The sequence below is a fragment of the Rana temporaria genome, chromosome 5 (genome assembly GCF_905171775.1).
Source record: "Rana temporaria chromosome 5, aRanTem1.1, whole genome shotgun sequence".
Taxonomy (NCBI): domain Eukaryota; kingdom Metazoa; phylum Chordata; class Amphibia; order Anura; family Ranidae; genus Rana; species Rana temporaria.
This window is the reverse complement of record NC_053493.1, coordinates 53,147,696-53,171,783: the sequence shown is the minus strand read 5'-3', so window position 1 is coordinate 53,171,783 and position 24,088 is coordinate 53,147,696. Positions and strand designations below refer to the sequence as shown.

At 42.5% G+C, this 24,088-nt stretch overlaps 1 protein-coding gene across 2 annotated transcripts in view; it reads left to right on the top strand.

The window, feature by feature from the left end:
* ODAD2 (outer dynein arm docking complex subunit 2) overlaps window positions 1-23,180 on the top strand; it is a 234,072-nt gene extending 210,892 nt beyond the window's left edge. For both annotated transcript variants that reach the window (XM_040352587.1, XM_040352586.1), the window contains one exon: window positions 22,799-23,180. In XM_040352587.1, the coding sequence (XP_040208521.1) occupies window positions 22,799-22,912 (114 nt within the window). In that variant the 3' untranslated portion in view covers window positions 22,913-23,180. The remainder of the gene's footprint in view (window positions 1-22,798) is intronic.
* Window positions 23,181-24,088: the final 908 nt, after the last annotated feature.

Sequence of the window (24,088 nt, the reverse complement as noted above, 5' to 3'; positions counted from 1 at the left end):
AAATTTGAATCTCGGCGCGGGAACGACAGCCATACTTAACATTAGCTACCCCTCATATAGCAGGGGTAACTATCCGCCGGAAAAAGCCGAACGCAAACGACGTTAAAAAAAAGCGACGGGCGGGCGTTCGGTCTTGAATCGGCGGTTCTCCTCATTTGCATATCCGACGCGTAAAAAACTGCGACGACACCTAGCGGCCGGCGGTAGATTGCAGCCTTTGATCTGACTGGTGTAAGGCACTTACACCAGTCGGCTCTAAGGGAGATCTATGCAGAACTGATTCTTATGAATCAGACGCATAGATCCGACCATCGGATCGCAGAGATACGACGGCGGATCAGGAGATGATGAATGAATTGATGAATCTGCCCCCATGTCATTGAAGGAAGGATAAATGGATGAATGAAAAAATGTACCGAGACATTCTTGATGAAAATCTGCTGCCATCTACCAGGATGATGAAGATGAAAAGAAGATGGACATTTTAGCAAGACAATAATCCCAAACACAAAGCCAAGGAAACTCTCAATTGGTTTCAAAGAAAGAAAATAAAGCTGCTGGAATGGTCCAGCCAATCACCTGACTCGATTCCAATAGAAAATCTATGTAAATAACTAAAGATCAGCATTTATAGAAGAGTCCCACGAAACCTTCAAGTTTTTCCATACAGCAGGTGTTCTGAAGCTGTCATTACCAACAAAGGATTTTGTACAAAGTATTCAATAAATTTCAGTTAGCATGTTCAATACTTTTTCCCTGCGTCATTCCATTTTATTACACATAACTTAATTTCGGAACTTATTTGTTTTGCTTTCTTTATATGTATGGATTGCATGGGTTGTTACTGACATGTGGTGAACATTTCATGTCAATAGCACCTTTAGAAATAGAAATATATTTACCTAGAAAAATGGTAACACATTCAATATATATTTTACCCGCTGTATCAGTGCAGCAATGCTGATTTAAAAAAAACTAGCCCAGGACATGTTGTTGTGAATAAACTACACATATAAGAGAAATTCCTGCAATATTGTTACCACTTTCTTTCAGAAATTGCTAGTTTCCTTGCTATCATATAGTAAGTGAGGTTGAAAAAAGACACAGTCCATCAAGTCCAACCTATGTGTGTGATTATATGTCTAGTCTTCTTTCTACTTTGTAAGTTAACTAACCTAGAACCTTTATGGAGAATGGAGGTTGAGGGGACACCACAACAAACAATGCATAATACATAAATTTTTTCCTTTATTGTATTACCTGCTAGCTTCCAGCTTATATAACAGGCATGCTCTGATGTATCATCTTAATATTAATGTTGCCTGTCCACTCCCACCTATGCTCCAATACTGCCTTCCACCCTCACAAAGATCTTTTCCAAATATGGACTTTCAAAATGTCAGTTTAGCATGCCCACCCCTCAACAAACGAGTAACTGTTCCAGAAAATAGGTTGCTTTGACATTGAGCCCTGTATTTTTAGGGGAAGGAAAGAGTTAGTGTGTATGAGCTATATATACTAGAAAAAGCTGTTACTTTCAAAGCCTAACTGAGGTTTAAATTGTATTAAAACCTCAAGCTGTTGTGTAGTCTGTATTTAAAACAGAATTAAACACTGTTACATACAGTGAGCTAGATTCACAGAACACTTACGCTGGCGTATCTACAGATACGCAGCGCAAGTGAACAAATGCGCCGTCGTATCTATGCGCCCTATTCTCTTAACTAGATACGCCTGAATTTGGCCTCCATCCGACCGACGTAAGTCTCCTACGCCGTCGGATCTTGGGCGCATATTTACGCTGGCCGCAAGGGGCGCTTCCATTGATTTACGCGCCGAATATGTAAATGACCTAGATACGCCTATTCACGAACGTACTTGCGCCCGTCGCTGTAATCTACGCCGTTTACGTAAGGCGTACGTCCGTCGTAAAGTTATCCCTGCTATAGGTGGCGCAACCCATGCAAAGGTATGGACGTCGGAACAGCCGTTGAATTTTACGTTGTTTACGTAAGTCGTACGGGAATGGGGCTGTGCATAGGCTACGTTCACGTCGAAAGCATTGAGCCGACGTAGCTTAGGGAGTATATGCAACGTGATTCTGAGCATGCGTGCGCATGCGCCGTTCGTACGGCGCTTCATTTACATGGGGTCACAATTAATTTCAATACAACACGCCCACTACCAGCCTACTTTGAATTAGGCGGGCTTACGCCGACCATATTACGCTACGCCACCGCAACGTACGGGGCGAGTGCTTTGTGAATACTGCTCTGGGCTCCCTGCGTGCCATCGGCGTAGCGTATATTAGATACGCTACGCCGGCAAAACTATGCGCCGAGCTACCTGAATCTAGCTCAGTATATTTTGTTTCCTCTGCCAGGAGGTTTATTTCATAATGTACTAGTATCAGGGGTCAAGTCCTGGGGAAAAAAGTGTGGGAACTCCCACCCAAGATTCACTCCCCCACCAAAAAAAAAAGAATGATACACTCATATGCATAATTACTAAACCGCATGTTTTAATTACTAAAAGCAAGTTCTTTCTAAATCCCGCGATAACTCGCGGCAGACCTCCACAATGTCTCCTGGGAACAATGAAAAAAGCTCCCAGGAGACATTGCGGCATCGTGGAAGTGACGGAATACCCGATGAATCCATATTCAGGAAGCGGCCAGTAACATAAAGGATTACTAAGGTTCACCTGCCTCTGACAGTGACTCGAGCTGAGCATCGCCGCTTAGTGAAAATTGGCTCGGGCGGCTCGGCTGCTCTAGTCCTGCAATGGGAACTGCGTTCCTGCTGTGAAAAAAGTGCAGGAACTCCGTTCCCACGCGTTCCCGCAGGACTTGAGCCCTGACTAGTATGCACAGCATATTAGTACATTATGGTAAACTTACCTGCCAAATGAGGTCCTCCATTTCTCTGCTGTCAGCACTGGTCCTGGGTGCTTTCATTTTCTCCCAGTCTTCCTTCCGGGTTTGCAATGTTCGTTTACTTGAATGGTCGGGCTGTGGTTCCATCACTCGCATGCATGCCCACAGGAGTCACATTATCGCGGCACGGAGTGGTGTTGCAAATGTACTCTGAGCAGCACAGTGTACATTACCACTGACAGACAGGGAGATGCATTTATGACAGAAGAGACTACTAGGGTCTTCTCTCCTCTAAAAACTCTACCTGTTAGCATTTTTGGGCAAATGAGAGTTTATATCTGCTTTAATATGACTGCACAAACCAACAGGCACCAGATTGTCTTCACTATCCAGTGCACTGTATAATCTAATACTAAGGCCCCGTACACACGACCAAACATGTATGCTGAAACTGGTCCGCGGGCCAGTTTCAGCATACATGTTTGGTCGTGTGTAGGCGCGAGTGGGCCTTTTCCCAGCGGGCAAATATTCCTGGACGTGTTTTAAAACCGTCCGCTGGAATCCTGCCCGCTCGGACATGTACGGTCGTCAGTACACACCTACCGTACATGTCCGAGCGCCCGCCGTCCCTCGCATGCGTCGAATGACTTCGACGCATGCGTGGAAGCCTTTAAATGGCAGGCCCGCCCACGTTGCCGCGTCATCGCCGCGTCATCGTCGCGGCGACGACGCGGACACGCCCCGTGTAGTGTTTACGCGCGGACTTCTGTACGATGGTTAGTACAACCATCGTACAGAAGCCCTCTGGCAGGCATGTACGGTGAAAACGGTCCGACGGACCGGTTTCACCGTACATGTTTGCTCGTGAGTACCCGGCCTAAGGGTGTGGCTATTACTTATCTATACTGGCATAGAGCACTGGAGTGAAAAAGCAGAGAGAGCATCTACAGTCTTTTGCAGCCATTTTAAAACAAAAATATCTACCAGTAGTAGCACTGACCCTATCCAAACTAGTGAAAAACAGTCAGAAAAGATGAGTGGGGAAAAATATGTCAGTGGCCTAGAACCTGTTAAAACCATTTAACAAACAAGTAACAATAAACCTGCGCTTACAAAAAATGAAAAAAAAATTAAAAAAACAGCAGCAGCTGACACACTGGCGGTAAATAGCAACATATATCATACAAATGGTGCAGCACTAAAAGATTATCAAAAATAATTATAAAGGGAAAGCTCATTTAAAAAAGTCCATAGAGTAGAATCCAAGTGGTAATGACAAATCTTGTGAGGGATCCTCCACCATCAGGTACACACACACTGACTCTTACTGTCCACAGTGGACCTCTAGATACAGCAGTCACTTGCACTTATTATAAATCCAATCACTCAAACGGCAAACACTAAAACTCCTCCACCCTCAAGCAAACTCCACTTCATATGGGCTCCAATGGATGTAAAGTTCCAACAAGGCAAAGAGGCATCTCATAGTGCAGTATGTTCGATTAAAGTTTAATTAAAATCCCCAAAACACACTCACCATGTGTAGAATAAAAACATGCATGTACATCAATAGTAAGCTAGGAACATTTCCAACCATCAAGATAGCCGACCTCAGTGTGTGGTGACGTCACGTGATCCAGCTTCATCCAACGAGTTTCGTCATAGAGACATCATCAGGCATGTAAAACCATTTCTGTTTTTGGTTATCTCATTGTTGACCATCTAGTGCACCTGTTGTTAATTTAATTAACACCAAAGCAGCTGAAACTGATTAACAATCCCCTCTGATACTTAACTGACCAAATCAATATCCCAGGAGTTTAATTGACTTGCCGCTATACTCTGATTGAAAAGTGTTCCTTTAATTTTTTTGGAGCAGAATAGTTGATCTATAAAAGGTTTTAGCATACTACACAATCTATTTATACACATAGTCACCATAGAAAACACAATTGCCTCTCTAGTAATTACTTTTAAACACTATACCTGTATAGTAACTGTAAGACAACGGCACACAAAAAACAAAGTGGTTGTGAGCACAGACGCTAAACCAGCCGCGGTTGATGTTAAAGTCTAAGCTGGATTGATCAATGCCCATATACAACAGAAACCTGCTTGTTTTATAAAGCTGCCAAGTGGGAAAATGTGTTTTCATGCACTTTTTTTCTGTTCAGGTCAAGGTTTGAAATCTTTGTAAGTTATACTTGTGACTGGAGTTAATTTTTCAAAAACGAGTGTAAGACTATTAAATTACTTGGCATTTGGAATACACAACAAGTGCTGCATTATAGTCTGTCTAATCCCATCTGGGGAAAACGTCAGCAAGGGGGGACTAGCTTATCTTTGCTTCATTCTGTGTATGTTGCAAGACATCTATTTTCGCATCGGTTGGATACCCTACTGACTGGTTGGCAAGAGGGCTTCTCTTGGCAGCTGTCTGGCATCCTTCTGACATTATAAACAGGAGCGTTTACTGTTAAGGCGGTGAAAGAGAACTACTCAACAATGACTGCCGCTTGAAACCATTCCACAGGCAAACAAGCCATCTTAAAAAGGAAGGCTAAGCACTTTTTATTGAGGGCAGTTATTCTACTTCTTAAAATGAGTGCATTGCCTTTTCATAGTTTTAAGATATACATATGAAAAAAATCAGATGACTGTGAATAATACTTTAAAAGTACAGTATTTTAATGCCTTAAGAACCCTGTCTGTATGAAAAGTTTGTAATTATGTACATGGGACAGCCATATTTTCTTATTACGCAGGCAGGTTCCATTGACTGATTTCTAGTGCTACACGATGATTGCCTTTTACTTTTCTTTCTTGCAATGCAAGTCAGTTGGGGGATTTACTAAAAGCAAATAGGCTGTTAATTGATGGACCAGAATGCTATAAAGATTTGATGCACAAACTGGGGGCTTGCCATCACAGAGAGAGTTTAAAGAGCTTTGGGGTGTGAGGTAATTTTTTGCCGTATTGTGTCTGTGCATTAAGCTTTCAAGACCTATGTGTTAGACCAGTATTTCGCAACTTTTTTTCAGTCAAGGCACCCTTTAAAATTATGGACAGTCTCAAGGCACCCCATTTTAAATTGTAAAAAGTTTATCTTAATTGTGTAGCGCCTGGTTACTTAAAAAGTACCGGTGCTAGTTAAATTTAGAGAGGGATCAGAGTGTTAACTGACTCTGATCCAATTATTATGTTCAAAACTGGTCTCTGTCTCAGCTTGGCTGTGCTGTGGGCTGTCTATTGTTACTGGGGTGTAGTTCCTACCCCATGGCGATGGGTGGCAGCAGTGGAGTCGAGGTTTGGGTGCTCTTCCCCAGCAGCCTATCAGGAGGGTTCAGCCTCGCTGTGCATGCTGGGGGAGGGTATTTATGGGGCAGACGCCATTGTTCTGGGTTCTTCTTCGGAGTGCGGCACCCACCTTTAGGGTGACTGCATCGCAGCGCCCTGGCGTAATGGCCTTCCAGGCCGGGATCCACGTGCCACGTGGTGTTCCTGGTTCCGGGACCATGTTGAGCTGTGGCAGGGAGCCCAGTGGTCGACTGGGTTCCCAATCCTGAAGATCCAAAGCGAGATAGCTGTTCGGTGGGGAGTCCATCTGAGGAGAGACAATGAGAGGCTGGCGATTCAATCGGGTCTCGACAAACCACCGGGGATCAAGGTAGCCGGACACTGAGAGGCTGGTCACCTGTCAGTTGGTACCAGAAAACTATCTGAAGGAGATCCAGACGCAATTCTACCAAGGAGGGTCATCTCCGTAATCACAATCACAGGGAGGGCCTGTGGCAGAGGCTTTTCCCTGAGTCCATTTCAGGAGGGTCTGTGGCAGAGACTTTTCCTTCAAGTTCGAGCGATACTCTGGCTGCCAGGTCAGTGAGAGTGGGCCTGTCCAGGTATGCTATATCCACTCTGGCTGGAGTGACAAAGAATACAAAGCATTGTTGGGAGCAGGACTGTTTCCCTATTGTTGCGCCTGAGTCTGCTACTTCTCCTTTTACTTCACCTGTTTTTACCCGGCTGGGTAATAAAGAGCACAGCAAAAGACACCTGTCGTGGACATTCCATTACTGCTATATGCACCATACACCCCTAGGACGGCGGAAGAGCCACAAGGTAACATGCCACCCAAAACAAACCAGCAGCTCCTTTGGGGGTAGTGCTACAATAGCTTTACATAACGCGGCACAATCGACACACGTAGGACACCGAACATGGATGTACATAGAGATTGTTTATTCTTACAAAGCAAATCACTTTTGCACACTGGTACTGACTAGTATGCCAGTGTTTTTCCTCTCCCTCAGTTTCTCTGCATCACTCAGCTAATGTGACCCCAGTGTTGACGGAGAGGGGCAGGAGAGGGACAAATAAGGATATCAGTGGCTGGAAGGTTGAAATTGTGCACAATAAAAACCTGTGGCAAACCAACGTGCAGGAGACAGAGAGGAAAAACGGTGATCCCCCTCCCCCTCACGGGAGATGAATGGGAAAGCTGCAATCAGAGGCCTCCTTACCTTAGGAGGCAGATGACAAGGATCCGGGTTGGGCAGCTGCTCCTCGCTTCAGCTACTACTCGCTTCAGGGCCGTTGCTTCTCATCCTAGTCGCACAGGAAGTGGGTCCTAAACCCGATTGGACTCCCTAGCCAATCGGTCTCGGGACCCGCTTCCTGATTGGCCGGGAGGAGAATCAGGAACACAATAGCGAATATTAATTTGCTATTGGAATGGAGAAAGTTGGTAGAAGTTGGCGCCTGCCTGGCAAACACTATTCCAGTAAGTGTAAAAATAAATAGATAAATGTATAAGTGTGCTTCCAGTGGAGTGCTAAGAAATTATAAAACAATATATATTATATGAAAATGCAGGATAAAATATTCCAAATGATGCATGTGAAGGTGCTAATTATAATAAAATTACAGTGAACAGTCCATGTGCAACGATATTATCAAAAAAGTGCTGGATGTTGCATAAAAAGTGCTTAGTGTCTTCATTCAGAGAGTGCTGTATGGTGCATAAAAAGTGCTTTGTGCCAGTTTCAACACTGTTGCCGTGTTCCACAGTGCCCCCTTCTTTTGCGCTCTGATATGGCCCACACTCACCGGATCCTGCACCCCCTCTTGGAGTGAAAAGCTTTCACAGTGTATGTCCTGTGCTGCACTCTGGCAATTTCTCATCCCCCTGTATTCCTCTTCAATTTCCAACGTTAATTAATATGCAAAGAAAGAGGGATCCCAATAGTGTGATACCATCAAAAAAACATTTGCCTTTATTGTTTAAAACTGGGTACTTACAATTTGGCAGATTAAAACAAGCGGTGAAAAGCACGTATTTTCGGAAGTGTGTCGTGACAGCGTCTGTTCGTTCGACCGGTTTCGTCATCAGACGTCATCTGGAGCGTACAGACCGTCACTTTCACTTCCTATTTATCATCACATTGCGTCCTATGCTACGGCCACCATTTTCCTTGCGATTTTGAGGACCGAAGTCCATTTGCTTGGATGCCTATGGACGGCGGCCATCTTTGGTAAGATTTTACAGACCGAAGATTAATATAGTCTTCGTCGACGAATTCCAATTTTAAAACGGACGCATTGTGGCTCACTTTTAAACAAAACAAAGACATATAACAACATATAAAAACAATACAAAGGCATATAAAAACATGTAGAAACGAATAAAAACCTTTCTTATTTCACAGAATTTGAAACGAGCAATGATGAATTTATGGGTTGTAAAACACATATCTAAATATATAGGAGTTCTATGGATATGCTGAGAGACATATGTTTTTTGTGTGATACAGCTTCACTGCCTGTCAGTGGCCATCTAAAATAGCATATACTTATGTGCTAAAAATGCAAATAGATAATATTTACAGACACCAACACGGCTAAACATATTGGCCCAGATTCACAAAGCACTTACGCCGACGTATCTCGAGATACGCCGCGTAAGTGCAAATATGCGCCGTCGTATCTGTGCGCCGTGCCCACAAAAATAGATACGCCTGAAAATAGGCTACATCCGACCGTCATAACTTGTCTACGCCGGCGTATCGTGGGCGCATATTTACGCTGGACGCATATGGCGCTCCTATTGATTTTCTATTCACATATGATACGCCGATTCACGAACGTCCGTCCGTCCGACGCAGTGCGCGTAAAGTCATATGTCCGGCGCAAAGTTATGCCCCATAAAGGAGGTGTAACTCAGGAGCATCAATGCAAAGGGAACACAAGCCGATGTATTTCACGTAGTTTACATAGGACGTGAATAGGGCTGGGCGTAGGTTACGTTCACGTCGTAGGCAGTGATCCGTCGTATCTTAGGGAGTAGTTCCGACGTGATTCTGAGCATGCGCACTGGGATATGTCCACAGGACGGCGTATGCGCAGTTCGTTTTAAGTACTTGTATCTGCCTATCAATATTAGCATAGAGCCCTACTGCTTGTCAAGTAGACTGAAGCAGCATCTCATGTTTAGAATACTCCATACTTCTTCTCCTTGAGAATGGTTAGCCATGTTGTAAGGAGATCTCTCAACATTCATCAAAACTGGAGAGTACTTACGTTTTGACTTTTGTGAGCATATCAGTGCTTTCAAAAAGACAGTTCACCAAGTGTAAAAGGAAGTGGTGGTGTTTCTTTAGAATAAATGAAAAAACAAGAATCTCTAAATATGTGCAGCTCAATTTAATGGAAAAGATTGCTACCGCCCCGTGTCTGCCAAGCTCCACGCTGCGCCAGAGGAGAGGAATCTGGCACTGTCCGCAGCAAGCAACTTCATCTTTCATCTGCATTTCTCTTCTGTATTTATCCTGCTGCAAGAAAATTCAGAGAATGTCTTTTCCTTCCGACTTGGCTCTCCAGATAAACCACAGAAATACTCTCAGCAACGTCTTGCAATTGTTCAGCTTTATGTACACTACATCGCTGGGGCTCTGCTCTATAACAAATGTATATTTAATTTGACAGCAATAAAACAAAAGATAAAGCGCTACTTAAGGCATGCTCATGTATAGCCCAGATCCATGGCGAAACTCTGATCTCGTTTCAATTGTTTAAATTTACATAGCCTGGATGACCTAACTGCAGGGCCAGATGCCAGCTAATGTTTAGTTTTTCTTTGAACAAAAACACAAGATTTCTGCTCTTCTCAGCTGAATGGCTTAAAGCGAACCTGTGCCTTGCCCCTGCAAGCAGCAACAGGTTCACATTAATAGGATTCTTAATTAGCAACACATACTCACTTTCCTTTTTATTCTCCCTCTTTTCAGTGGTCAGGACCGCGACCCGGTCCAAAGCTCCGTGACAGTGACTGCGGGACCCGCGGACCCGATCGCCGCTGGAGTCCCGCGATCGGTCCCCTGAGCTGAAAAACGGGGAGAGCTGTGTGTAAACACAGCTTCCCCGTTCTTCACTGTGGCGCCGTCATTGATCGTGTGTTCCCTTTTTAGGGAAACACAATCAATGACGTCACACCTACAGCCACACCCCCCTACAGTTAGAAACACAAATGAGGCCACACTTAACCCCTTCAGCGCCCCCTTGTGGTTAACTCCCAAACTGCAATTGTCATTTTCACAGTAATCAATGCATTTTATAGCACTTTTTGCTGTGAAAATGACAATGGTCCCAAAAATTTGTCAAAATTGTCCGAAGTGTTTGCCATAATGTTGCAGTCACGAAAAAAATCCCTGATCGCCGCCATTAGTAGTTAAAAAAAATTAATACAAATGCAATAAAACTATCCCCTATTTTGTAAACGCTATAAATTTTGCGCAAACCAATCGATAAACGCTTTTTGTGATTTTTTTTATACCAAAAATATGTAGAAGAATACGGATCGGCCTAAACTGAGGAAACAAAAAATGTTTTTATATATTTTTGGGGGATATTTATTATAGCAAAGAGTAAAAAATATTGCATTTTTTTCAAAATTGTCGCTCTATTTTTGTTTATAGCGCAAAAAAAAAAAAAAAACGCAGAGGTGATCAAATAGGACCAAAAGAAAGCTCTATTTGTGGGAAAAAAAGAACGGAAATTTTGTTTGGGAGCCACGTCGCACGACCGCGCAATTGTCAGTTAAAGCGACGCAGTGCCAAATCGCAAAAACTGGCCAGGTCCTTTAGCTGCCTAAAGGTCCGGGTCTTAAGTGGTTAACTAAATGTTTAGATGAAAGTAGCACAATTACCGGAATCTGAAGCTTTCTGACATCCCCTGTAGAGCAGCACTAAAACCAGGAGAGGGATGGACATCACATGCACTGGTGGGAGGAGAGAGCAGAGTGAACAGAGCTGATGACTTATCAGTGTGTTCCTGTTCCTCCCATTGTCTAATCAGCAGATTGAAGATCGGAGCTGACACTACCGTGGGGCTGATTTATTCAAACTGGAGACTGCAAAAGTTGGTGCAGTTCTGCATAGAAACCAATCAACTTCTATTTTTTTTGTCAAATCTTATTTGAAAAGCTGAAGTTAGATGCTGATTGGTTACCTAGTACAGCTGCACCAGATTTTGCACTCTCCAGTTTTAGTAAATCAACCCCTGTATTCCATGTCACTGCCCTGGCTGTCTGTCCAGTCACTACACTGCAATCATGAAATGTCTCCATATAAAGCAACCAAGCGACTGTCTGCCACATAAACATGTATATTAAAAAACAATTATTAGGCACAAATAGCAACAGGTCCTTATTTAAAATTTAAACTGATGTTTTATATCTGTGCTGATATATTTAAAAAAAATCTTGTTTTACAAAAAATGTTTAATGCAGAGTTAAACTAGGACACTGGTTTCACTGAGCACTGTGGATGTTCTAAACAGAAAGCACTGCAGAAGCTGTTTGCCATCTGACTCTGCCTTTCTGATCAAATATTTGATTAGAATCCACATGGAAGTGAAAGACAGGTTAAAGGGTTACTAAAGGAATTTTTTTTCCTTTAAAATAACAAACATATTATACTTACCTCCACTGTGCAGCTCGTTTTGCATAGAGTGGCCCCGATCTACGTCTTCTGGGGTCCCTCGGCGGCTGTCTCTGTCTCTGGTCCTCCCCTCCCCTGGCCGCTGATTGGCTAGCGCTGATGGATTGAGAGCAGCGCAGCCATTGGCTGGCGCTGCTGTCAATCACATCCAGTGACGCGTCGCGCCGAGGGGTGGGGGCGAGTGATACAGTGAGCGCTGTATCACGGGAGCGCGCCCGCAATTACTGACCACAATGCAAGCTCTCTAGCATGACTGTGGTAATTGTGGCGCGCTCCCGTGATACAGCGAGCGGCCATAGCCACTCACTGTATCACTCGGCCCCGCCCCTCGGCGCGCCGCGTCACTGGATGTGATTGACAGCAGCACCAACCAATGGCTGCGCTGCTCTCAATCCATCCGCTCTAGCCAATCATCGGCCAAGCTGAGCGGCGAAGAGAATCTCGGGACCGCGCGCGGGACTTTTGAGGGGTCAGGTAAGTATAAGGGGGGCTAGATTGCATTAAGGTGAAAAAACATTTTCCTTTACAACTTATTCAAGGGTAAGAATCACTGCTTTCAGCTGTATGTATGAGGCAAATTGGTTCTAAAACCTCAAGGTTTTTCACCTTAATGCATTCTATGATGTGCTCCCAAATATTGCAAAAAAAAAAACACTAGAAAGCTCGGAGAACCATGATTTGCATCATAGTTCACATGGGTTGCAGTATCTCTGAGCATTATTGCTACAATGCCTCATCATTTGTTTTACTCTTGTGTGCAGAATCATTGCCCTGCCTTGGGAGCACTGTACTGGACAAACAGACCAATGGCAGGATTTTCTCACAGTTCTTGGATATGTGGTCCATATATTACCTATTTGTGCTTAACAGGCTTCTTTATTAATTTAGTGGCAAGCTAAAGTTATTTGTCAGTTTCAGTTCCAACATAAACTGGAACACATGTGCTCTTACTGAGCACAATTCTATTACAACAGTAAAACAATTATGTTAGCATTAAAGGATCAGTCCATTAAAATTAAAATATTAGCTGAAGCCCTTAAAGAAATAAAAAATCCAAAGGAGAAATTGAAACCCCTAATAATGGCAACAACAAGTGTACTAACTGGGAAATCATCAATGGAGTCTAAAGCCTCGTACACACGCACGGTTTTCTCGGCAAGAAAGCTTTCCTGACGAGAAATCCGAGCGTCTATATACTTACCTGTCGCCGTGCAAACTCGAAATGACTTTGACGCATTCGCGGTAGCTTCCACAGCATAGGTACGGTGAAACAAGATGGCAGCGACGGCATCAAATGTGACGAGCGCATGCTCGTCGTACGCGATGATGTCACTGCGTTCTTGCCTTTCAAAAGAACCCCGGTCTGTACACTCGGATGGCAAGAGATTCTTTCTAAGAATCTGGTCAGGAAAAACAAAGTTTTTTTCCTGACGAGATTCTGGCACGTGTGTACGATGCTTGAGACTCAATCTTCTTAACATGAAGGAACCTTTGAAATAACTTTACGGTCTCAGTAAACCCCTGCAAATAATTACTATTTCTACAGCTCACGTTACATTGGTGTGAGGGTCTCTGGGACGTTTGCACCTTTACACTTGTGGTCATTGGGAAGAATTCTCTCTTCCAGGTAGCTAAAAAAGATCATTGTTGACAGCGATTACTTATCTTAGATGCAGACATTGCTCTTTGCTCAAAAAAAACCCATAATAGCCTCTAGAGCAGTGGTCTCCAAACAGCGCCCCAAGGGCCGAATGCAGCCCTTCGCTTACCTATACCTGGCCCTTGGGGCACTATTTTACCATTAATACAAGGCACTCTTCCTCCCAATAACACCAATGTTGGGGCACTATTTACCCACTGACACCAACAAAGGGGCACTATTCCTCCTACTAATACCAATGATGTGATTATTACTTCCACTGACACTGGGGCATTTCCTACTCCCATTGGTCACAGTCAACTCCCCCCCCCCCCAAGTCTGAAGGAAAGTAAATTGACCCTTTGTTTAGAAAGATTGGAGACCCCTGCTCTAGAGGAACCCTAGGGTTCCACAGAACCTTGGTTGAGAAAGGCTGCGCTAAGATGTATAAGAAATTGTTAGTTGAATTTACTCCTTAGAATTTAAAGTCTAATCCCGCGTACACACGATTGGACATTCCGACAACATAACTGTGGATTCTTTTCCGACAGATGTTGGCTCAAACTTGTCTTGTATACACACAGTCACACAAATGTTGTCGGAAATTCTGAACATCAAAAAAGCGGTGGCGTACAACACGTACGACGAGCCGAGAAAAATTAAGTTCAATAGGCAGTGTGGCTCTGGATTCTGGAACTAGATTCTGGAACTAGATCTTAGATTTGAGTCTCTCTGGTAACACCTTATATTTGAAAGCATTCACTTGTGATTTTGGTTCCCAATTTCCATGTGAACCAACAAGAAGTGTTAGCTCACTGTCATCTACATTTGCACATTGGAATTGGGGAATCCACACTGCTCCCTGCTTGTCCACATGTCTCTACCTCAGCTCCCATGCCAGACATTTCTGAACAGCTCTGATCCTCTGTTCACATCTATGCAGTTGACATCACCATTGCTGTTGCCCCTGAAGAGTTAGTATACCCCAATGAAACGCGTTGGTTTACATAGATGCATGATGTCCATACAGATGATTTATATTGTTTTACTCCAAGATTTTCCAATACCATCTAGCCCCTTCAGTGGTTCATGTTGTGCAGGACTTGTCTTTACTCCATGATATGCCAAGCACCATGGCGTCAATATTTATATGTGTTTTTAGCGATTTCTTGTATGCATTTTTCTGTCATTCAGTATGCTGTACATGAGCTCACAAGGCATATTAAAATGCTCTTTGCTAAGACTGCTTTTTGGTATACATCTCTCATTCAAAGTCCCTAACAAACTCCCCACTTTTTCTTCGGAACCCATATAAGCAATACTGGGCCAGATTCACGTAGAATCGCGGCGGCTTAACGTATCGTATCGCAAGTTTTCATCTCAAGTGCCTGATTCACAAAGCACTTGCGATGAAAACTATGCCCGCGGCCTCCGGCGCAAGGCGGGCCAATTCAAATGGGCGTGAACCATTTAAATTAGGCGCGCTCCCGCGCCGAACCTACTGCGCATGCTCCGTTTCCTAATTCCCGTCGTGCTTTGCGCGCCGTGACGTAATTTTTTCGAACGGCGACGCACGTAGCGTAATTTCGTATTCCCGGACGGCTTACGCAAACGACGTTGATTTTTAAATTTCGACGCGGGAACGACGGCCATACTTTAAGCAATACTAATGCTGACTAAAGTTAGGGCACCTAAAACGACGACTAACTTTGCGACGGGAAACTAGACTAGTGGCGACGTAGCGAACGCGAAAATCCGTTGTGAATCGCCGTAACTCCTAATTTGCATACCCGACGCTGGTTTACGACGCGAACTCCCCCCAGCGGCGGCCGCGGTATTGCATCCTAAGATCCGACAGTGTAAAACAATTCCACCTGTCGGATCTTCTGGCTATCTATGCGTAACTGATTCTATGAATCAGTCGCATAGTTAGAAACAGTGATACGACGGCGTATCAGGAGATACGCCGTCGTATCTCTTTTGTGAATCTGGCCCACTGTGTTTTATATTCCCACATGCTTACTCTACATAGTAATTGACCTCATTTAAAGTCCCCTGACCAAACTCTCTTTTTCTGTCCAAATTTGGGATGGAGGCCAATTACTCATGGTGCCTTGGACCACATCATTCTTTCTTGCTAGGTCTTACATTTTGATCTCAAGGCAAAGTTGGTATTGGCTGCTTTCAAATGTTTGACAAAAAATTCCAATTATTGTGGTAAAAATGCTGCAGGTAGCTGTAACCCAAAGAAACCAATCAGTCATCAGTTATTCATATCATCAGTGCACAACAGAGGAGCAGCAACAGCTTGCTTTTCTTAACCGTGTCCTTATGTGTCCCTAATGTAGCATGGGCTGAAAAGATTAATTTCTATTATGCCTAACACCTCTACCGCTGAGAATACACCTGAAAATTCACTTATATCTCCCAAGTCCTGGGACATCAGACAGAAGCAGCGTCTGCCTTCAATTTATGCCTGTGTTCAGCAGTTCAGAGCTCTGCGCTGTGTTTTAGCCATAAGGAAACTATGCAGCTGGGATGAGTGATAACAGATTTCCTTGTGGTTATCAGCCACATTGTCAGTACGAGTAGAAGATCTGCTGTGTTTTATCAGAGGGGAAGGCTTTCATTGGAGCAGTTAACATAAAAGAATGTTTACAGCGCAATTCAACAGACCTGTCATTGTCCAACGCCATCCAAGTAGTACCTTTTTTGGACAGTTTCAGTGAATTCCATTATGTTCCCTCTATAAAGTACACACTGAATTGTACTTTAATCTGCTGCCTTTGTTTATGGTTGTCTGCTGTGCTGAACACAATCTGAACTCAAATCTAATAGACGTCTAACAGTGCCCATACACATAGGATAAAAATCTCTGAATGTGGAATTTTTGGGGGAAATTAGGCAATAATCCATAGTCTATGGGAAAATACACAGCAGGTTCAAATGAACTTTCTAAGACTAATAAATTATTTCAGCAGCTTAAGCACCCGTCTTCTTTTTGCATTGCCGTAATGCAACTTGAACATTGTTGTCTTGGCGAGAAACTGAGCCAAAGGCATTCTTAGATGGTCAAATTGTACACTTATGCCAACCATTTACTAATGTCTGTCTCTGGCATTACATAGTTCTGCTATTATAGGGACTCGATCTCTAAAATAAATCTAAAAAAGAAGACATTAAATACTCACCAATCCCACTGTTAAAGTCTGTATCTACGCAGAAATCAGGAGGAAATGCAAACTAAAGATCCCAGTTCCTCACTGTATCCTGCGGTCTATCATGCTGTCCCCTATGTTAGGGGTCAGTGGGTCAAACCACTAAGAGAAGCAGGGGACTGGAAATTTGACATGCCCAGGATTGTTGGACTATACAGGGAGTGCAGAATTATTAGGCAAATGAGTATTTTGACCACATCATCCTCTTTATGCATGTTGTCTTACTCCAAGCTGTATAGGCTCGAAAGCCTACTCCCAATTAAGCATATTAGGTGATGTGCATCTCTGTAATGAGAAGGTGTGTGGTCTAATGATATCAACACCCTATATCAGGTGTGCATAATTATTAGGCAACTTCCTTTCCTTTGGCAAAATGGGTCAAAAGAAGGACTTGACAGGCTCAGAAAAGTCAAAAATAGTGAGATATCTTGCAGAGGGATGCAGCATCTTAAAATTGCAAAGCTTCTGAAGCGTGATCATCGAACAATCAAGCGTTTCATTCAAAATAGTCAACAGGGTCGCAAGAAGCATGTGGAAAAACCAAGGCACAAAATAACTGCCCATGAACTGAGAAAAGTCAAGCGTGCAGCTGCCAAGATGCCACTTGCCACCAGTTTGGCCATATTTCAGAGCTGCAACATCACTGGAGTGCCCAAAAGCACAAGGTGTGCAATACTCAGAGACATGGCCAAGGTAAGAAAGGCTGAAAGACGACCACCACTGAACAAGACACACAAGCTGAAACGTCAAGACTGGGCCAATAAATATCTCAAGACTGATTTTTCTAAGGTTATATGGACTGATGAAATGAGAGTGAGTCTTGATGGGCCAGATGGATGGGCCCGTGGGTGGATTGGTAAAGGGCAGAGAGCTCCAGTCCAACTCAGACGCCAGCAAGGTGGAGGTGGAGTACTGGTTTGGGCTGGTATCATCAAAGATGAGCTTGTGGGGCCTTTTCGGGTTGAGGATGGAGTCAAGCTCAACTCCCAGTCCTACTGCCAGTTTCTGGAAGACACCTTCTTCAAGCAGTGGTACAGGAAGAAGTCTGCATCCTTCAAGAAAAACATGATTTTCATGCAGGACAATGCTCCATCACACGCGTCCAAGTACTCCACAGCGTGGCTGGCAAGAAAGGGTATAAAAGAAGAAAAACTAATGACATGGCCTCCTTGTTCACCTGATCTGAACCCCATTGAGAACCTGTGGTCCATCATCAAATGTGAGATTTACAAGGAGGGAAAACAGTACACCTCTCTGAACAGTGTCTGGGAGGCTGTGGTTGCTGCTGCACGCAATGTTGATGGTGAACAGATCAAAACACTGACAGAATCCATGGATGGCAGGCTTTTGAGTGTCCTTGCAAAGAAAGGTGGCTATATTGGTCACTGATTTGTTTTTGTTTTGTTTTTGAATGTCAGAAATGTATATTTGTGAATGTTGAGATGTTATATTGGTTTCACTGGTAAAAATAAAGAATTGAAATGGGTATATATTTTTTTTTTGTTAAGTTGCCTAATAATTATGCACAGTAATAGTCACCTGCACACACAGATATCCCCCTAAAATAGCTAAAACTAAAAACAAACTAAAAACTACTTCCAAAAATATTCAGCTTTGATATTAATGAGTTTTTTGGGTTCATTGAGAACATGGTTGTTGTTCAATAATAAAATTAATCCTCAAAAATACAACTTGCCTAATAATTCTGCACTCCCTGTACTGAGATTGGCAGCTGAGTATTAAATGTTGAGTTGAGTAATGAGAATTTACATTTTTTGTACATATTTAATTTAACAATATAATCACTTTAGGTTCAGCAAAGGAGTTCTATAGTCACAACATACACATTTGTTTTTATAACATCAGCTTTGTAATGAAAATGCAAACAATGGTTATTTTTGACAACCCAATATAAGTTTGCTTGAAAGAAAAACCTTTCATGTTGTGAGTGCTGTCTGTCTTCTTGCCATCCTTTTCCGCAACTTCCTGGACTTCCTGTATGGTTTTCAGCTAATCTTCTGCTGTTTCAATTTATGAGGACTACATATCCCATGGTACTTTGCTGCCTGCAAACAGTGATTCCTGTACTGACTCCTCCTCCTGAAACTCCTCATCTCAGCACCTCTGAAGTTCAGAAGGCAGGCTCTGTGAAATGTGGGACACAGCTGTGTCTACTCACAGTGTGAATAGTGACATAGTGAAAATGCATTACAGAATTCAAAAAAATAAATGTGTGGGGATCTTCACAAAGTACGTTTAAAAACTCCAAGATTGTTCAGAGTCATTGAAGAAGGCTAGAAAAAATAATACGTAGAAATCAATATATGACTTTACATTTTGACTATAGCACTTTAAGCACTTAAGCCCCGGACCATTACGCAGGTAAAGGACCAGGCCCCTTTTTGCGATTGCGTCGCTTTAACTGAGAATTGCGCGGTCGTGCGACATGGCTCCCAAACAAAATTGACGTCCTTTTTTCCCCACAAATAGAGCTTTCTTTTGGTGGTATTTGATCACCTCTGCGGTTTTTATTTTTTGCGCTATAAACAAAAATAGAGCGACAATTTTTTAAAAAATTCAATATTTTTTACTTTTTGCTATAATAAATATCCCCCAAAAATATATATTAAAAAAAATGTTCCTCAGTTTAGGCTGATACGTATAATTCTACATATTTTTGGGAAATTGGTTGGTTTGCACAAAAGTTATAGCGTTTACAAAAAAGGGGATAGTTTTATGGCATTTTTATTAAAAAATATTTTTTTTTACTACTAATGGTGGCGATCAGTGATTTTTTTCATGACTGTGACATTATGGTGGACACATTGGACATTTTGACGCTATAAAAATGCACTGATTACTGTGAAAATTACACTGGCAGTGAAGGGGTTAACCAGGAGGGGGCACTGTAGGGGTTAAGTGTGCCCTGAGGGAGTGATTTTACTGTGGGGGGCGTGGCTGTGCGTGTGATGTCACTGATCATCGTTCCCTAACACAGGGAACAGACGATAAGTGACAGCCACACTAGGAAGCATGGGAGAGGTTTGTTAACACTTACCTCTCCCCTTTCTTCCTCTCTGTGACCCGATCGCAGGACACCGGCGGCGATCGGGTCTGGGGGTCCCGCGGGCACGGTCACGGACGACAGGGGCGGCGCGCTCGCGACCCACAGCTGGGCATCTTAAAGGGCACGTACTTGTACGTCCATATGCCCAGCCGTGCCGATGTAAATAGTCATGCGGCGGTCCTTTAGGGGTTAAAAGGTCAGCCCATTCGCTATTTTCCTTTTGTTAGTGATCGATATTTTCATAAATTGGGGATCATTGGGTGTTGCAGCAAAAAGTGATCTATTTTTTGAGAATTTAGACTTCAGTTCTGATGGCTTACAGAAAATGTGTAGTGGCTTTGTACATCATTTCTTAGTTATTTATTTATGACAGGCAGGGTGGAGCTTTAGTTTCCTCTTTAAAGGCTCTTAGGGGTTGATTTACTAAAGGCAAATAGACTGTGTACTTTTCAAAGCGCAGTTGCTCCAGAGCTTAGTAAATGAGGTAAAGCTTCACTTTGCGAAGAATACCCAATCACATAATTGGATGATGGAAGTCAGCAGAACTTCTGCTCATTTACTAAACTCTGGAGCAACTGTCTTGCAGGGTCTATTTGTCTTTAGTAGGGATGAGCTTCGAGTTCGAATCAAACTCATGTTCATGCGGAACTGTAAAAGTCTATGGGAGAAATCTAAAGTGCTAATTGTATGCAAGTTAGTGTCATAAAAAGTGTTTGAGGACCCGGGTCCTGCCCCAGGGGACATGTATCAATGCAAAAAGTTTTAAAATCACTGCTCCCGAAAAAACGGCCGTTTTTAAAACTTTCTTTTGCATTAATACATGTCCCCTGGGGCAGGACTCGGGTCCCCATACACTTTTTAGGATAATAACTTGCATATTAGCCTTTAAAATTAGCACTTTAGATTTCAAACATCCGAGTCCCATAGACTTTAATGGGGTTCAAAAGTTCACACACACTTTTGGTGTGTTCACAGGTTCTGGTTCGAACCGAGTGGGGGGTGTTCGGCTCATCCCTAGTCTTTAGTAAATCAACCCCTTAGTGAGCTCTTTGATGACACCTTCTTTAGCTAGTACACAGTACTCTGGAAATCCTTTCTCATGTATAAACTATATATATATATATATATATATATATATATATATATATATATATATCTATATCTATATAGATATATAGATATATATATAGATATAGATATAATAGATATAAAATATTAATGTTGAAGTAATATAAAGTCCGTTTTAAAGATGGCTCCTGTCAAACTAAATGCACAAAAAGGTTATGCGGGTATATTGTATAAAGGTTATATAATGAAACTGACAACACTAAGATTTGCCTTTATGACAGCTACCACTATATCATCCCCTCCACCCTTTAACTTTTTACAAAGCAGACACTACTACACCCAGCCTTGAGCTGGCAATGGGTGACTAAGTATTAAGAAACATCTCAGTTAATTACACTGGCTGAATTGAAAAAGTATTTTTGTGATTTTTTTCTTTTTTTCTAAGAAATACTTTTGTGAACTAAGTGGTGTTTTTGATATATTTGCCTGGACTTAGGTTTTAAGAAGGTTATTTATTAGTTATTTCTGAATTTCAAGTCTTGTCACGTACAGTCTGAATGTCTCCATTTATTTATAAGTTGGAATATATCTGCAAAGGTTACTTTTTCATTCTAATTATTTTTATTGCATTCCTAATGCACATTGGGGCAAGAAAAGCATAGTTGTTTAAATTGCTAAATGCAATAAGATGAATTTCATCTACCAAGACAGTATTTAAATAGTAATTCTGCCCCATAGACTTAATCTCATTAGACCATGCTGGCTTTGAGTTACATTTTAGTTGAGATTTTACAATCTCTATGCTCAGTAATTTTGTGGTGGAAAAGCATGCATGCTGCATATTTACATGATAACATAGCCGGTGAGGTAAAGGAGAACATTAAGCCACACTTTATACTGGCTTCTATTCATAAAGAAACAGCTATAGTATTCCCCACGTCAAAACAAGCTGGAGAAAAAAACTGAAACAATACAAGTTTTAGCCAAATACCGTCTTGTTGAAAACAGGCTTCTGTATTTGAACCTATTGAAAGGAGGTCATCCAGACAAAACTAAGATTTGGTACTGACCCTTCTGGTTGGCTAAGCAGTATGCTATAGTGTATCCTATTGGGCAGCACAGTGGCTTTGTGATTAGCACTCCTGTCCTGTAGCATTATGCCCTGTACACACAATAGGTTAGTCTGATGAAAACGGTCTGATGGATTTTTCCATCAGATATCCGATGAAGCTGACTGATGATCAGTCGTGCCTACACACCATCAGTTAAAAAAACGATCGTGTCAGAACGCGATGACGTAAAACACAACGACGTGCTGAAAAAAATGAAGTTCAATGCTTCCAAGCATGCATCAACTTGATTCTGAGCATGCGTGGATTTTTAACTGATGGACGTTCCTACAGACGATCGTTTTTTTCTATGGGTTTTTTATCCATCATATAATTTTAAAACAAGTTCCTATTTTTTTAAACTATGGATAAATAACCGATGGGGCCCACACACGATCGGTTTGGTCTGATGAAAACGGTCCATCAGACCGTTTTCGTCAGACTAGCCTATCTTGTGTACGCAGCATAAGTGTTTTTGAAACCAAGATATTGAAGCTAGTGTGTCTGAGCTACCACCTCCAAGTAGTAATCTTCCACCTCAGAAGCAGGGCACTTATCCTGAAAAGGTCTCCGCCATGAATAAGGCCTGACAGCTAAAACACATTGGCTCTTTTATTTTTCATGGCACTCTCCTTTTCCTTTTTTTGACGAACCAGGATACTATTGCATGGAATTTGCATGTTCTCCCTGTGTGGTTTTCCTTGGGATGCTCTGGTTCCTGTCTAAATTGGCCTTTGTATATGCATGCATGTGAGATAGTGGCTTTAAGCTGACCATAGATGCCATTTTTTTGCCTGTCATGCCACAAGTCACTTTCTTTCTTTTTCAGCTGTTGATTGATATGGTTGGTTCCATGGATGACATTCTCCAAGAGGCTTCTGCTGGTTGCATCGCCAATATACGCCGACTAGCTTTGGCTAATGAAAAAGCAAGATATGGCTAAAGAAAGAAGAACTGTTTCTACTCTTTGTTTAACCTCATTTCACATTGTGTTAATACTTTAAGATAAAGTTTTGTGTAAGGGCGCTTTGAGTAACAAGCCTAAGCAGAATATTGTCTTTATTGGAGGTGAAGGAATTCGGATAATGAGGAGTCTTCAGAGCACTTAGGGCAGCACTCAAAAGAGACAGCAAACTCTATAAACAAAATAAACAAAAAGGAGACGCCTCTAAGTGCAATATTAAAAAACTTTTATTATCTCAAAGGAATTAAGAACACTTACAGGATGGATGATGAGAGGAATGCATCATATGTATAATGAGGGTGATCCGGCATCTTGTGGTCCCAGTATATATCAAGAATTCCCAGAGAAGTCACTATGCAGCAGAAGAACGTCCCAGCAGGGCCAGCAGGAAGATGCCACAGCTCTGGAGACCCCCAATGGAGCGGCCACGCTGTCAGAATCAGCATTGGATGTGAATACCAGGAAGTGACGTCAGCGGAGGGGGACCTACAACCAGCATGGACCGCAAACAGGAAGTGAGATCATCAAAAGGGGATGTGTTTCGGAACTTCTGATTGGTTCCTTCTTCAAGCCTATAGCTAGAGATTAGGATGACACAGCTATATATTCTCTATGGGTGGGCTGTGACTTCTCTGGGAATTCTTGATATATACTGGGACCACAAGATGCCAGATCACCCTCATTATACATATGATGCATTCCTCTCATCATCCATCCTATAAGTGTTCTTAATCCCTTTTGAGATATTAAACGTTTTTTAATATTGCACTTAGAGGCGTCTCTTTTTTGTTTATTTTAATACTTTAAGGACAACTCTGCTTAAGCATATTGAGCGGAGGGAGATTAAGAGACATGTATGTGTGAATTCTGATCATTTTCCCTATGTATCCACTGACCTTTGTGTTTCCAGGATGAGCTCTTTCCCTGGTCATTTTTAATTGTACCGGCTTTGTCAGAAAAAGTTATTATAAACGTAAAGAAAATCTCTTGGAACACTTAGCTGGAGGTAGAAGTTTGTAGTGCAATTAGTGGATGGTAGAAACAAAGATAAACAACACTTACACATGTATGTCCCAGCTCACCTCCACCCAAACCGCTTTGCTCAATCCTCCCTTAAAGCAAATTTGATGCCGCGTACACACGATAATTTTTCGG